This window comes from Chiloscyllium punctatum, chromosome 35 (assembly GCF_047496795.1).
Source record: "Chiloscyllium punctatum isolate Juve2018m chromosome 35, sChiPun1.3, whole genome shotgun sequence".
NCBI lineage: Eukaryota > Metazoa > Chordata > Chondrichthyes > Orectolobiformes > Hemiscylliidae > Chiloscyllium > Chiloscyllium punctatum.
Window position 1 is genome coordinate 9,957,785 of NC_092773.1, and position 17,004 is coordinate 9,974,788.

Here is a 17,004-nt window from a genome sequence, read left to right on the forward strand (position 1 = left end):
CAAACTGGTGGCGACAACGTCCCCCTTATGATCTGACCTTCCGCCCGATACAGGATCAGAAGAAACAAGAACAGGAGTAGGCTATTCAGCCTCTCAGGCCTGCTCCACCATTCAGTAAGATCATGGCTGATGTGCAGGGCTTCCCAAGATCTCATTCCAGTCTGTTCCCACCTCCAGCCTCATAACCATTGACTCCCTTGTCCATTAGCAATCTGTCAGACTCAATTCCTGATCCGATTCAAGGACCCAGTCTCCACTGGTCTCTGGAGAAGGGAAGGCCAAACTCTAACAACTCACACAGAGATGAAATTCATCCTCATCTTCATCCGAAACAGAAGATGCCTCTCTTCTGAAACAGTGTACCTCTCTCTTCTGAAACAGTGTACCTCTCTCTTCTGAAACAGTGTACCTCTCTCTTCTGAAACAGTGTACCTAGCTCTGGACTCCCACAAAAAGCAATCGCTCCTGTGCATGTAAAGGTTTCAGCAGGGTTTGTTGGAGCTGTGATGATGTGAATCGTACACAGACAAGGGGTGGGCGCTAGCTCAGGCATAAAGTCCCAGTGCATCTTTGATGAGTTTCAACAGCGAAGCAATGGTATTCACAGCTCCTCTGAAATTATCTCTTTCTCCTTCCCCCTCTCTCCCTTCCTTTTCTCTCTCCAGTCAGCTCATTTCTGCAATAGCAGCACAGGAACAGTGCCACAGCTAGCGAGAGGGTGTGGAGATGCTGACAGTTGGGATACAGAGGAAAGACAGAGATAAGGACTGAAAGAAAGGCAGAGAGGACGAGGAGGCAGACATGCACTGGTGTCCCTTGTGGACCTGTACAATAACAAGTGAGGAAAGCAGCAGCAGCATCGACTATCACATGCTCTGGGGCTTGATGACAAATGGTACAAACTGCATGACAGCGAGACAAAGAAAGCCTGGCTTCTGACTTAACACAGGGCGCTTTTTTTGGAATTCTCTCTTTGGAAAGAACTAAACTTCCTAGCCAGCCCTGAATCCTCAGAGAGGTAACCTGCCCTCCAAGCCAGTTGTAATTTGCTGCTAGGTGTTAGAGGCTGGGAGAAAGAGTGCAATCCAATTACAGACACATGAACTTACTCTGTTATTCATGACAGGAGCACAGCTGGTGCTGGCCAGAAGCCAAGTGTAATCCTTGATATCGTGCAAAGTCTAAGGTAGCCTTCACCAGGTGGGTCCAGAGCAGCAAGGGACGGCAAAGAAGACATCGGAATAGAGGAGACCATTCAGCCCATTGAGTCTGCCCCGCCATTCATCATGATCGTGGCCCCCCATCTCCAGAGTACTATACAGCAACAGGAACAAGAAATCTATCAGTCTCTACACACTCAAAGACTGAGTTCCCACAGCCCTCTGTGGTACAGAATCCAAAGGTTCACAACCCTTGGAGTTAAACCAAATTCTCCTCATCTCCCACCTAAGTGGTATCTCCTCATATCACCACCTAAATGGTGTTTTAAATTATGCCCCTGGTTCTGGACTCCCCAGCCAGGGGGAATATCTGATCTGCATCTATGCTGCCCATCCCTTTTAGTATTTTTGAAGTTTCAATGAGATCACCTCCTAGTCCTTGGAACTGCAGAGAGTACCAGTCCAGTTTGCTCACCCTTACTTCATCGGACAGTCCTGTTATTCAAGGAACAAATCAGATAAGCCTTCATTCATTCACTCTCTGGTAATAATACCTTTCCTGAGAGAAAACCACCAAACCCACACAAAGTCATTCAGGTCTGGTCTAACCAAACACCTAAATGATAGAATCCAGTCTTCTCCTGTACCCAAACCTCTTGTGAGGAGGGCTAACATTCCATTAGCCTTCCTAAATTGCAATGTCCAGTGCCTCTCGGGTGCTTCAGAGAGTGAAGAGATTACACCAACATATGAGAGGGCGTTCAGACCTCAAACCCTGCTGTGGCTTGTTAACATCGGTAGGGGGAGGGGACAACAACTGGAATTGCGTGTGGGATGGGCCACTCAGTCCGACAGGGGCTTTATGGAGGCATAACTTCATTTACTTGCAAGTTCTTTTTGTCCCATGAGGCTAAGTCCCACCTACTCTGTCTGGCTCAGTGGTTAGCACTGCTGCCTCACAGCACCAGGGACTCAGGTTCGAATCCAGCCTTGGGTGACTGTCTGTATGGAGTTTGCACATCCTCCCCGCGTCTGCGTGGGTTTCCTCCGGGTGCTCCGGTTTCCTCCCACATTCCAAAGATGTGCAGGTTAGGTGAATTGGCCATGCTAAATTGCCTGTAGTGATAAATGCATTAGTAGGGGAATGGATCTGGGTGGGTTACTTTTCAGAGGGTGTCAGTGTGGACTTGTTGGGCCAAAGGGCCTGTTTCCACACTGTAGGGAATCTAACCTACTCTCTGAAGGGGTATTCCAATGCCCAATGTCTCAGTTGGTGTTTGGAAGGACAGAGAGCCCATGGAATGAACCAAACAGTGGGAGCATGTGAAGATGTTTTGAAGTAGGTGGGACCAATACAGAACATGCAGGTCCAGCAGTGGAATGAGAATACTGTTAGCATCTCAAATCTGATATGACTTGGAGGTATGTGGGGGATGGGGAGGGGAGTGCAGTGATGTGGGCTTTGCCTCCAGTGTACAACATCCCCTCTAAGTAGAGAGTGTCATGTTTCAATTGATCCCAGGATAAGATGGAATCTGAGATCTTTGGTCCCGTCAGATTGCAGGATCTGTGATCTAACATTGCAGAGCATGCCTAGTGTGGTATTGAGGGCTCTGACAAGGGAAGTTCATTTCAGTTGTTTCCAATATATAATGATCATGTTCACAGACACTGAGGCTGTTACTCGGTTACAGCAGAGATGCACACTCCCACTACAGCGTCATGCTTCAAGTGATCCTGGAGTAAGATGGAGTCCGAGATCCTTTATCTTCTCAGCTCACAGCAATAAGAACTCTGAGCAGGAGTAGGCCACCTGGCCCATCCAGCCCCCTCTGCCATTCAATAAGATCATGGCTGGCCTTTTCTTGGACTCAACTCCACTTACCCACCCGCTCACCAGAACCCTTAATTCCTTTACTGTTCAAAAATCTATCTTTACCTTAAAAACATTCAATGGGGTAGCCTCAGCTGCTTCTCTGGGCAGGGAATTCCACAGATTCACAACCTTTTGGATGAAAAAGTCCCTCCTCAACTCAGTCCGAAATCCGCTCCCCCTTACTTTGAGGCTCTGCCCCTCATTCTAGTTACACCCCCCAGTGGAAACAACCTCCCTGCTTCTGTCTCATTTATCCCTTTCATCATTTTATACATTTCTGTAAGGTCCCCTCTCATTCCTCTAAATTTCAATAAGCATAGTCCTGGTCTCCTCAATCTCTCCTCATTAGCCAACCTTCTCAACTCCGGAATCAATCTAGTGAACCTCCCCTTACTGAGCTGCAGCATAAACTCCCTGTTTTTAAACTCCATCCCTCTAACAATGAAGGACAATATTCCATTTGCCTTCTTAATTCCCTGAAAACCACCTTTTTGCAATGGTACAGTGATGGTGCCGTGAACATGTCCTTGAATGGTCTTCGGGCCGTGACTTGGACACAACAGGGAGTGGGGGTTTGGAAAAAGGGTTAACTGAATCAGTACTCTCTCAACAGCTCCCGAGACTGTGTAGAAGGAGCAATGCCATGGTCATGTCAGATCACATGGCATCAAGCTCAATGGAAGAAGGTACTTGCCAAGTCCCACTTGACGTGTATATAGTATAATGGTTAATCGATATTCACACACTCTCTCTCCAGCTGCTGCAAGCTGTGAATGCTGCTTTCAGAGAGCAGGCCGACATCCCATCAGCAGAGCTGACCAGAGCTTGCTGGGCTGGGGTCACACGCTGAGACATGGCCTCAGCTCCCCTTTCCCAAGTCAGATTGGTGAAGCACATTAAATGGCTGGAAGCCTGCCCACAGCACCACACCTCCTCATCAGCACCACAAACATGACACTCAGGCACCACAGGAGATGTCAGAATCAGTGAGCAGCAGCTTGGCCAAACAGAGAGGCTTGAACAAGCAGCTTCCAGAAGGTGAGGTAGCTCGAGAGCAGCAGAGATTTGGGCAAGGAATTCCCAAAGCTTGGTGCTCAGGCAGCTGAAGGCATGGTTTCTATGGTGGACTGTTGGAAACACAGGGTGGATATGAAGCCAGTATCAGAGGATTGCGAGAATGCTTGGTTTGGAGGACATTGTCAAGATAGGGAGGGTCAGGACTGTGCAAACATAAGACTAAAACTGAAAGGAATGACATCTTTGACTTGATGATGGAATGTTTTGATTCTACCATTAGGATGTTGCAGAGAACACTCTCTGCACTATATGTTCTGATCAAAATAAATTCTAAAGCAGTTTGCAAAATTCAGAAAGGTATATGTTTCATCTAACCTAAAATCCACCTTTTACTCTTTGGCCTGTGATCATCAGTAAACAAGACCACAAGTAAGACAACAAGTTTGGATTGACTGAAAAGTCTTTTACTCTGAAGGCCACACGGTGGCAAAATTCATGAAAAAGGGGCTTTACATTTGCAGTTATGGTTTCCACCATCATGAGACTGGCCAATGCTGTTCACTAACAGCCTTCATTGCGAGTGAGCAGCCTGTCTCCTTCCTGTCATCTGATTTCACTGTTTAAACACTGAGATGAGCCAGAGAAGCCTCTACTGACCGAGAGTGGGCCTTGATTTCACAGCAACAACAACTCGCGTTCATGTAGCACCCTTCATGTTGTTACCTGTCCCGTGAGCAAATGAGACGTGAGATTTTGAGCCTCATAAGAGAATATTAAGGGAGGTGACAAAATGTTTGGTCTAAGAGGTTGCTTTTAAGGACTTTCTTAGCAACAAGAGAGAGGGATAAAGAGGGAATTCTGGGGCATTGGGCCTCGGCAGCTGTCAGTAATGTGGCAATGAGAACTGGGAATGTGCGAGAGGCAATAATAGGAGATATGTAGATAGATCGGAGGGTTCCCTGTACCTTGACCGAAAGAACAGCGACTCAACATGTCCAAGAGAGCACAGGAGGTCCAGGTGGGTTAAGACCTGAGTGTGTGATGTCCCCCCCTTTTACATGGTATGAACAGAGCACACAGGGTCAGTTAGAGTGTTGGTGTTTCTGACTGTCTTCTCTCAACAACCCAGACAACGATCTCCCTGCAGTAACACAGCAGCCAGTCCCTGAAAGGGGTCAATGGCAGCAGGAGTTCATCTCCACCGATCACAGTAGAAAGGACTATTCCTGTGAGGAGCTTTATCAGAGAATGTCCAGTGCTTTGGAGATTGTCATTTGGTGTTCACAGATATCTGGCCTGAAATCATCACGGGCACTCATTATTAAAATGAGCCTAATGTCTCACAAGAGACCACCATGTCTCTCAGATTAGATTACTTACAATATGGAAACAGGCCCTTCGGCCCAACAAGTCTACACCGACCCTCCGTAGAGTAACCATCCAGATTCATTTCCCTCTGACTAATGCACCTAACACTATGGGTAATTTAATGTCGCCAATTCACCAAACCTGCACATGTTTGGATTGTGGGAGGAAACCAGAGCACCCGGAGGAAACCCACACAGACACAGGGAGAATGTGTAAACTCCACACAGACAGTCACCCGAGGCGGGAATTGAACCCGGGTCCCTGGTACTGTGAGGCAGCAGTGCAAACCACTGAGCCACTGTGCCGCCCCAATAATATCATGCGCAATATCATGAGCTAAGTCTTATGGAACAACCAATGTCTTGGTCAGCAGGATTCAACTGCACTGCAATTCTCCTGAGGATGTTGTGTGGACAACCTGAGTGCCTGTATTCCAGACACAGTGTGCAACTTCATACCTGTGATCAGAAAGTGACTGGTTTGGGCACAAGGAACTGATTCTAAACAACACGACACTAAACAAGCTAGGGTAAACTCAGAAAAGCAAAACACTGTGGATGCTGGCAGTCTGAAATATAAAACAGAAAACACTGGAGAAACTTGGGAGATCTGGCCACACCTGCAGAGAGAAATGGTTCAGAACTGCAGTACAATTGATGAAGTTCTGAATAAGATGCTGTTTCTCTCTCCACAGAGACTGTTAGAGCTGTGGAGTTTCTCCAGGATGATTGCGAACCTTTTCAGCTCTTATTAGTGTAATCAGAACAGACTACAAAGATCAGGAAATGTTCAGGCCTCTTAGGGATACGGACAATGTGACATATCAAAGCTTTAGAACAGAATCTCTGAGGGAACAGGGATCAAAGAAGTATGCATGAAATCTCCAAGGTGCTGTGATTTGCTTTATACAGATCCCAGTTTCCAATATTACAAACTCTCCTATTCCCTTCAGAGGATTCCCAAACATCTGCAAGGGAGCCAGGTTCAGTGAAAGCAAGGAACTTGCACTCACAGCATCCCTTTTGTTGCAAAGTCGCAGAACAGGGCTGCAACCACTTCCAACTTGTAAGGTGGGAAATACAGCAGCCATAGGATGCTCCCACAAACAGTAAATCAGTTCAAAGGCAAAATGCTGCGAATGTTGGAAATGTGAAACAAACACAGAGAATGCTGGAGAAACTCAGGTCTGACAGCATCTGTGGGGAGAGAGAGAGAGAGACACACACACATACAATTAATCTTTCTTTCCAATGCTTCTTCAGAACTGAAAGGGGTTGGAAAATAGGTTCTTTTTTTATAAGATGTTTATAGGTTTTGGAGGTTTATTTTCAAAACTTTTTCTCAAAAAACATGAGCTTATTTGCAATGCCTTTCTGTCCTAAAAACTCATCCAGGATTGGAATCATTCCTGCTGTTTTTCTTCTCCACAGATATTGTCAGAGCTGTTGCTGACTTTCTCCAGCAAACAGAGGAGTTCAGATTAACCTGGATTTCTGGAGTCAATGGAGGACGAACTGTTGACCAGGACAGTGAGAATTGATTGCCCACTTCTTGGAACCAGTACCATGGGCTCTTCAGCTGACAGGGCCTCAGCTTCACTCCTGGGCCAAGATAATGCTCTCAAATCTGCACAGCTATCTCTGAGTTGTCAGGCTTCGGAATGGCAGAAGAGGGACTGAGCCACCACTGACACCAGCACCAAATTAAGAGGTTAAAACTGAGACAAAGACCTGAATCGATGTCAAATCATTCATGTTGGCTCAACAGCAGCATTGAGTCCAAGAAGAACAGGCACTTGATAGATAAGTGTCCAGACCTCTGCCTCTGCAACAGCAAGAACATATCTCCATCTTTAATTTAATTAAACTTGCTCCTGCATCGTTAATGTCAAACAGAGATGTACAGCACAGAAACAGACCCTTCAGTCCAACTCGTCCATGCTGACCAGATATCCTAAATTAATCTAGTCCCATTTGCCAGTACTTAGCCCATATTCCTCTAAACCCTTCCAATTCATATTCCCATTCAGGTGGCAGCACAGTGGCTCAGTGGTCAGTCGGTGTGGACTTGTTGGGCTGAAGGGATTCTAATTCTAAAAGAAAACATTGTAATTGTACCAGACTCCACGACTCCACGACTTCCTCTGGCAGCTCAATCCATACACACACCACCCTCTGTGTGAAAAAGTTGCCTCTTTGGTCCCTTTTAAATCTTTCCCCCTCACACTAAAACTATACCGAGACCAATAGCTAAATCATTATCTTTTGCTGTCTTCAGCTTTCAGACTTGTCGTGCATCCGAGTGGGATTTATGCATTTAGATCCTTCATGTCTCTTCGAAACAAATGCACACAGACACAACCTTTTGACAGCAGAGAGGAAAGAAGGTCAGACCAATCCTACCCTCTTCTGGGCTCTGCTGATGGGTATTGGAGACCTGGAATCACAACACACACAGAGTGCTGCAGAAACTCAGCAAGTCTGATGCTACCTGCTGGACTCGAGTCTCTCTCTCTCTCTCTCTCTGTGTCAAGCACGTCCCATGAATTTCTTTTGGAAACAAGTACTCTGCGACAAACATTAAAGCTGCCACCATCCCTACAGATGGGGGAAAACATGGGGTTTTTTTTTGGAGCCTGATTTACCCCTGGCCGCATAGACCAGGATAAGAAATTCACTGGAATTCACTACCACCGGAACTGGTTGAGGCCAAAACTATGTGCGTTTTCAAGAAGGAGGTAAATATGGCTCTTGTGGCTAAAGGGATCAAGGGATATGGGGGAGAAAGGCAGGATACGGATATTGAGCTCAATAGTTAGCCCTGAACACACTGAATGCTGAATGGGCCATCTCCTGCAGCTATGATGCTGTGTTTGGCACTGAACCTGGTGTCAAGTCATCCAGCAGTACTGCTATGGAACACTAAGTGGCAGCACAACATTGCAGATAGTCTGGTGTTTGATCAGGACTGGGTTTTCTCTCTTGTTTTCCTCTCTCTGAGTGTCAGTGGATCCTGCCCCCTGTTCAGACACTGGGCTGTGGGGGACCAAAGATGATGGAGCTGACAACCCTCTACAGCAGACAGTGGTCACTAGTTCCTCTTTGATAAATGTGCAGATGGAAAACACGAGCAGTACCAACCTCTGAGCTTCTCCTCTGCCCAGACAAACAGTGAGATCAAGCTGAGAAAGTTGTCTGTGGGCCAGAGTGCATCTGATATCACAGGAGTAATATTCTCCAGTGTACTTGGCCCTCAGAAGTCCACATAGCACATGCCCTGATTGCCCCTGGTCAGGCTGAGAGAGGGAGGTTTTACTCCCACAGCATGAACAATGGGTATCACTCCCACCGCTGGGCACTTTCCTGGAAAGTCTGTCTGCCTGTGTGGACAGTTCTGGTCTGCCGCAAATTCTCGAAGGGGCCCTTGTCTTGGTAATAGGGACAGTGGGCAACAGTTGCTGGGGGAATTGCTGCAAAGAGGAGTCAGTCTCTGTCTTCCTGTCCAGAACAATATATTTCTTCATTCTCCATGTGTGACTTTTCTCTCTCTCTCTGTCTCTCTCATCCCCTTGCCCTGTGAATTCCCTCAGTGTCTCTCCCTCCTTCACTGTCACTTCCCTCTCTCTCTTTCCCTCCCTCACTGTTTGACCACCCTGCCATTTTTTTTACTTGGCTTACTCTGTCTCCAACCACATCTCTTGTACCTGTGCCTCTCAGTATCCATTCTTTCAGAGTTTTGTCTCTCTGATTTCCTTTTGCTACTTGCTGGTGTCAGAGTGTTTACCAATTTGATTCTGAACCTGGGAATCTCCAAACCAGCATTTTGTTTTAATCTCCATCAGACAATATTCCTCTTGTATCTGACACTTCAATTTCAACTGCTAGTTAATCTGTCTTTCACTGACTCTGTTTTCCTTTATCTTGTGTGCACCTCTTACTTCATCCCTCCCTGTGTCTATGCATTATCTGTTGTCCCTCTGCTTGTGTTTCTCTTTATTTCCCTGTTTAGCAAGACCTCTACTTTCATACTCAGAATCACAGAGTCATACAGCATGGAAACAGACCCTTCAGTTCAACCAATCCATGCTAACCATAATCCCAAACTCAACTTGTCCCACCTGCCTGCTCCTGGCCCATATCCCTCCAAACCTTTCCTATCCATGTCCTTATCCAAATGGCTTTTAAATGATGTTACTGTACCCACATCCAACACTTTCTGTGGAAGCTCATTCCATGCATCAACCACTCTCTGTGGAAAAAAAATTGCCCCCATGTCTTTTTTAAAACTTTCTCCTCTCACCTTAAAAATACATCTCCTTGTCCTGAAATCCCCCACCCTAGGGAAAGCCCCCCCACCATTAACCCTATCGATACCTCATTATTTTGTAAATGCCTATAAGGTCACCCCTCAACCTGCTACACTCCAGTGACAAACATCCCAGCTTACCCAGCCTTTCTTTATAACTCAAACTTTCCATACCCTTCCCTTTTCAATCAATACCAACTTTCCATTTGCCCTCACTATGATCTGTTGAACTTCAATATTAGCTTTTTGTGATTTGTGCACACAGACTTCCAAATCCCTCTATGTTGCAGCTTTCTAATAGTCTTTCCCATGGTGGCTTAGTGGTTCGTCCTACTACCTCACAACACCAGGGTCCCAAGTTTGATTCCAGTCTCGGGTGAGTGCCTGTGTAGAATTTGCCCTTTTTCCCCGTGTCTGCGTGGGTTTCCTCAGGGTACTCTGGTTTCCTCCCACTGTCCAAAGATGTGCAGGTTAGGTGAATTGACCATTGTAAATTGCCTGTAGTATTACGTGCATTAGTCAGAGGGGAATGGTTCTGGGTGGGTTACTCTTCGGAGGGTGTCGGTGTGGACTTGTTGGGCCGAAGGGCCTGTTTCCACACTGTGGGGAATCTAATTTCAATAATATTCATTCTTCCTGCTAGCACATTACCTCATATTTCCCCACATTACATTCCACCTACAAAGCTTTGTTTAACCACTCACTAATCTGTCCATATCTGAAAATCATGTCTTATCCTGACTCTCTGTCTTCTATGAGTTGGCCAATCCCCTGTCCATGCCAATGTACTACCCCATCACAGCAGGGTCTCATTTTACAAAGTAGCCTTGTGTGTGGTCACTTATTCAAAGGTTTTTGGAAATCCAAATATATTTCATCCACTGTTTCCCCTTTATCTACCATGCACTGTGCCTTACCCAAACAATTGGAATACATTTCTATGCATTATACAACAGATGGGAGAAAGTGAGGACTGCAGATGCTAGAGATCAGAGCTGAAAATGTGTTGCTGGAAAAGCGCAGCAGGTCAGGCAGCATCCAAGGAGCAGGAGAATCGACGGTTCAGGCATGAGAAGAAGGGCTCATGCCCGAAGTGTCGATTCTCCTGCTCCTTGATGCTGCCTGACCTGCTGCGCTTTTCCAGCATTACACAACAGATACCCAGGAGTGAGTTAGAAACTGGATTCTAATTGAGGAGTTGAGTTTGTTTACATTTGGAATAACAGCATCCTGGGAGTGATTTGTAGGTTGGAATCAAATCATGGTGTTCAGATGATTCATACATATAATAGCAGATACTCAGGAGTCAGCTACAGACTGGAATATATTCAAGGCATTCAGGGTGATTTATAGAATAACAGATATCTGGGAGGGAGTTACAGACTGCGGGGGTTCAGGAGATCTGTATATAGAATAACAGGTACCAGGGACGGAGTTACAGATTGGAATCTTATCGAGAGGTACAGTTGATTTATATATTGAATAACAGATGCCCTGCATTGAGAGAATTTAATCGAGGGGTTTGAGCAGGTTATATACAGAATAAGAGATACCCAGGTGTGAGTTACAGGCTGAAATCTGTCCCTGCCTCCTCCAGCCCCTTCTCCCTACAATACCCTGAAGCATTGGCCCCTTTTTATGACAGCCCGCCTCTCCTAGGTGCCCTGTATTCCCCGAGGGGAGTGACAGAAGAGGTGATCACAGCTTCTCTCTCCCTCTGCAGAACGACATGTTGGATAGTTTTCCCCACCTGACTCTCTCTCACACACACAGGCACAGCACAGCAGCAATGCTCAGTGTTCAAGCTGCCAGTCAAAGAGCTGATATTGGAGTTGCCCAGTGCAGAGAGCAGGATGGATATATGCCAGTGTCTATAGCTGTCTCAGGTACAACAGGACAGGGTCCCCCAGCTCCTGTTTAGGGCAGGGCTGGGACTGTACCTGCCTCCCTCCCACCTGATGCCTGCCTCTCAGTCTCCTTCTATAAAAAGCTCACCCATTCCAAACGTGCATCACCCTCCCTCCTACTTATCCTCGATTTCCAAAACTGAAACCTGTGGAGGTAGTGAGTCTGACACACACACACACACACATGGCTTTCACGCCGTTTCGCATCCAGGACATCCTGTCGCTGGAGGAGACTTCGCCAGGCAGCCTTCCTCGAGAGTTGCCAGGGGGGAGGGAGGAGACAGGACAGAGCAGCGATTCTGCCGCTGCAGCACAGTTCCAGCCCAGCTCCCAGAACAGCCCGCAGCTGGGAGTCACAACTCAGCCTCTGGGCAGGACAGGTAGGTGAGGCACGGGGGAAGGGGACGGGGATAGGGATACTGTGCTCACAGCTATCGCTACTCTACTCTTCCCCCCGACCCACCAACCCAAACTCCCCAGCCCCAGCTCCATCCCTAACACGTTGTGGTTTGGTTTTCCCCTCCCTGGAACCTGACCTCTGTCTGTATCTGTGTGGATGGGCTGGAGGGGGGGGGGGGGGGGGAGATGTCTTTCTCTGAGGTTTGTCCCGGAGCCGCTCGGATAGGATCAGGTCCCAGTCCCGCCTCTGTTTAAATGTATTGGTGCGGAGTCCGTGACTGAGCCAGGGCTGGGGCTGAGGGGGGACGAGAGGGGAACGGGTCACCCATTTCAGACAGAGAGGAGGAACGTTTGTGTCTTCTCTCTCTCTCTCTCTCTCGAGGGAAGTGAAACAATGAAATTCATTACCGCAGAGAGTTGTAAGGATTGCACTGTTCAGTATCTCCAAGGCGGAGACAGAGAGTTTTGATCAGTCAGGCTGGAGAAGGATGTTGCCAGGGTTGGAGGATTTGAGCTACAGGGAGAGGCTGAACAGGCTGGGGCTGTACTCCCTGGAGTGTCAGAGGCTGAGGGGTGACCTTATAGAGGTTTATAAAATCATGAGGGGCATGGATAGGATAAATAGACAGAGTCTTTTCCCTGGGGTGGGGGAGTCCAGAACTAGAGGGCATAGGTTTAGGGTGAGAGGGGAAAGATATAAAAAGGACCTAAGGGGCAACTCAGAAGGTGGTACGTGTAACTCTCATGCTGTGGTAGGCAGGATGGTGTGAGGTTGTTTGCTTCTGTCTGAAAATAAGGGCTGAGCCAGCAGGACGGAGAATGGTTCAATCTGATCTCCAAGAGCTGCTGAGCTCTCTCTCTGCCAAAAAGTGCAGAAGGCAGAGGTTCTGGCGAAGACGGAGATGCTGAGGTTCTGGTGACACAAGGGAGCAGGATAGGACTGACTGGCTGAGCAGACCGCGGAGAGGGGGAGGCTGAATGGCCTCTCCATGCTCCAAGAGGCAATGCTGCCATCTGAGGGGAGCAGGCCAAGCTGTGCAGTGTCCATTTGCTCAAGCTGGGAACCAAGTGGACCCAGGCTGCACAGTAAGACCGCACTGAGTGTGCTGCAGAGTGGGTCATTGTGGCTATGAATCCTGGCACAGGGAGCCAGCCTGGGACTGAAGTTTGCCATTTCCTCAGCCCAGAGCCAACAGGTCTACATTGGCAGAATGGACTCCTTCTGGGCTATGTACCCAATGGTTTGAGAAACTATTGGGAATATTCCTCCCAAAATGCTTCGATTGACAGTGCGTTGTGCAGGGTGGAGTTCCAGCTGCTGCCATCTCCTCTGGAGAAACGTGGGCTCCCTCTGACTGGGGATGTCATTGTCCCCCTCTCAGACCACACTGAGCCTCTCTTGCTGTTACACCAGTGCATTCCCAGGTGTCCCTGAGACTCTGTACCAAGCCCACACCACCCACTGAGAATATCTCAGCCAAGTTTGACTGCAATCCAGCAGGGGAACACAACGTAAACCGTGTTCACTCTCCTCACACTACCCCACACTCAATTTGCAGCACACTCACCTTGTGTTTGGATAGAACCAGAATGTTCACAATGTGTGTGACTGACCAGCCAAAGGCCAGGGAGGGGCAGGGGTGACACAAGGACAAAAGACAACTGAGAGGGCACAAACAACCAAGACATGTGGATATAAAGGGAGGATCTGAGGTATAGAAGACGTGAGCGTGTGGAGATGGGGTACGTGAATGGGTGAGTGTGTGGAGATGGGGTACGTGAATGGGTGAGTGTGTGGAGATGGTGTACGTGAATGGGTGAGTGTGTGGAGATGGTGTACGTGAATGGGTGAGTGTGTGGAGATGGGGTACGTGAATGGGTGAGCGTGTGGAGATGGGGTACGTGAATGGGTGAGCGTGTGGAGATGGGGTACGTGAATGGGTGAGTGTGTGGAGATGGTGTACGTGAATGGGTGAGTGTGTGGAGATGGGGTACGTGAATGGGTGAGTGTGTGGAGATGGGGTACGTGAATGGGTGAGTGTGTGGAGATGGTGTACGTGAATGGGTGAGTGTGTGGAGATGGTGTACGTGAATGGGTGAGTGTGTGGAGATGGGGTACGTGAATGGGTGAGTGTGTGGAGATGGTGTACGTGAATGGGTGAGTGTGTGGAGATGGGGTACGTGAATGGGTGAGCATGTGGAGATGGGGTACGTGAATGGGTGAGCGTGTGGAGATGGGGTACGTGAATGGGTGAGTGTGTGGAGATGGTGTACGTGAATGGGTGAGTGTGTGGAGATGGGGTACGTGAATGGGTGAGCATGTGGAGATGGGATGTGTGGCTATGATAAGAGAGGAGCTGCTGTCTGGTAATGGGAGGCAGTGAGATGTTGATGCCATTGGATTTCTCTTTTTAAGCCAGTCTGCATGTCGCCACATCCTTGACTTTGGGATTTGCGTCATTTCCTCATGTCTCTGTTTTTATTGGGGCCCCAGCAGATTCCACCGAGGTGAGCAGTGCCAGCAGTCAGAGGACCATGGTCACAGCCAGGGCTCGGAGAAGCCCCAGGAAGAAGCGTTCCCGAGCTGCTTTCTCACATTCCCAGGTCCTCGAATTGGAAAGGAGGTTCGACACTCAGAGGTACCTGTCAGCACCAGAAAGGGCCAACCTGGCCACTGCCCTGAAGCTAACAGAAACCCAGGTGAAAATCTGGTTCCAGAACCGCAGGTACAAGACCAAAAGGAAGATGCTGGCTGCCAGGCAGAACTGTGCTGGGGTGAAGGAGCAGGCAGCATCAGTAGAAGGGAGCTCCCAAGTACCTGTCCAATCTCCATACCCATGTTACCACTATTACCCTTACTTCTACTGCCTGGCGTCTGTCCCAGCTACAGTCTGCTGACCTCCTGATGGCCAAAAGCCTGAAGAGACTCTGCACTTTATTTATTTCATCAGTGGTGGCTGGAAACAGTTTTTCAACCTTTACAGGCAAATGGGTGTAAAAGCCCCCTCGCCCTGGCCCATGCCACTCATCTCTCTGTTGGTTTCAAGATGAATAAAACTGTAATTCAATATTTTCTCTGCTACTTTTATAAAATAAATCAATTTTTTTTTTGTAGTCATTCTTGTCCCAGTGTGTTTAATTGTAATGCCTTCAGGCACCCACTGAAACATCAAGGGCTCTTTAACAATTCTTTCATGGCCTGTAGGGGAGGCTCATCACAGGACTTGATCAAGACCCATACCAAGAGCCCTAGTGACTGCACGGATCATCACATCCAGGACAGATAGCTGTCTGTCCCCTGTAACCAACGGCGTGAAGCTGAACCAGACCAGATCTTGGGACAATAATGTGTACAGGACAGCAAACTGATTGAATTAAGGGGTTTGGATGATTCATATATCGAATAACAGATACCCGGGAGGGAGTTACAGACTGAAATCTAATGGAGTGGTTCAGATGGTTTATATATTGAACAGATTCCTGGGAGTGTTCTGTATATGGAATTTAAACCCCTGGTGTGGTTGGTTTTAGTGTACCAGCTGAGTTGAAATTCTTGTGTTAATTCTGTTTCATGGAGTGTTCTTGGGAATTGCAAGTTCCAGACTTCAAATCTGATGATATTCTGTCTGTACCAGCTTGTTGTCTTCTATATCAGGAGCCTGGTCACTCAGATGAAGCTGCTGAGCATTTCCAACAGAAATTGTGACTTCAGTGGAGTAAGGTAGAGAAGTGAGTAAGGGGATTCACAAACAGGTGAATAAAAATGTGCAGCTCCCAGGTCTACACCCCAGTTATTCACATCACAAAAGACTGATTTCTCAGAAGTCTCAAAAGGTGACCCCTGAACTCATCAAACAGCTCTCTACAAGAATCTCAGGGAGTCCCTCTCCCACTGCAACTCCCAGGTCATTTCCTCTGCTCTGAAGCTCCTCAACCATGTTGTGAAACTAACTCGGTATCACAGCCACATTTGCTTCCTCTGACCTGCCTATCTTCTCTTCCACCTATCCACTCCACCCTCTCCTCCTTGACCTATCACCTTCATCTCCTCCCCCACTCACCCATTGTACTCTATGCTACTTTCTCCCCACCCCCACCCTCCTCTAGCTTATCTCTCCATGCTTCAGGCTCACTGCCTTTATTCCTGATGAAGGGCTTTTGCCCGAAACGTCGATTTCGCTGCTCGTCGGATGCTGCCTGAACTGCTGTGCTCTTCCAGCACCACTAATCCAGTATTTGGTTTTCAGCATCTGCAGTCATTGTTTTTACCCAACAGCTCAAAGGGCCAAGAGTGGCTCACACAAAATAACTTTGTTTCCCTTAAATATCCCAGGAAGCATCACATCACACCTACAAATCAGCCAATCCCATCTTTACAAATCACAACACTGCTGTTGTGCAGAAGGAGACCATTCAGCCCATCATGTCTGTGGCAGGCACGGAATGAGCATCATCACACAATGCTCTTCTCATCACTTTCCCCACCATTTCTGTTTTCATCATTGCCAGTTGCCCTCCAGAATGTTCCACTTTCCCGACAGGGAGTACGTTCAAGACCCACGGACCAAGGTGTGGACTGAACAATGCTGATCTCTCTGGGTGAGCTCATCAAGGTAGTTAACTGAGAAATGTACTATCACATGGAGGGTCACTGAGGGACAAAAGGGCAGCTCAGGGGACATTGTGTCGGAGAAGGAGTATAGAGGTTGTTTCCCCTTATGGGAGAGTTTAGGACCAGAGGCATCATCTCAGAATAAGGGGGTCACACAGTTAAGACAGAGATGAGGAGCAACTTCTGCTCTAAGAAGAGAGTGAATCTGAGGAATCCTTTACTACAGTGGGCTGTCAAGGCTGGGTCACTCAGTACATCCAAAGCTGAAAGAGATTTTTACTCAGGAAGGGAATCGAGGGTTATGGCGACAGGGCAGGGAAGTGGAGTCGACGATGATCAGATCAGCTACAAGCTGACTGA

At 47.8% G+C, this 17,004-nt stretch overlaps 1 protein-coding gene across 1 annotated transcript; it reads left to right on the top strand.

The window, feature by feature from the left end:
* Positions 1-11,817: 11,817 nt before the first annotated feature.
* Positions 11,818-15,146, top strand: LOC140459829 (homeobox protein zampogna-like). Its single transcript, XM_072554365.1, has 2 exons — positions 11,818-12,013; positions 14,527-15,146. Exons 1-2 carry the CDS (start codon positions 11,818-11,820, stop codon positions 14,928-14,930), a joined length of 600 nt encoding a protein of 199 aa, XP_072410466.1. The 3' UTR covers positions 14,931-15,146.
* Positions 15,147-17,004: the final 1,858 nt, after the last annotated feature.

Bases quoted from the DNA above. Each gene is read 5' to 3' on its own strand.
- LOC140459829 (XM_072554365.1), top strand. From the start codon at position 11,818: ATGGCTTTCACGCCGTTTCGCATCCAGGACATCCTGTCGCTGGAGGAG. The intron at 12,014-14,526 runs GTAGGTGAGGCA...TTGGGGCCCCAG, and splicing joins TCAGCCTCTGGGCAGGACAG to CAGATTCCACCGAGGTGAGC.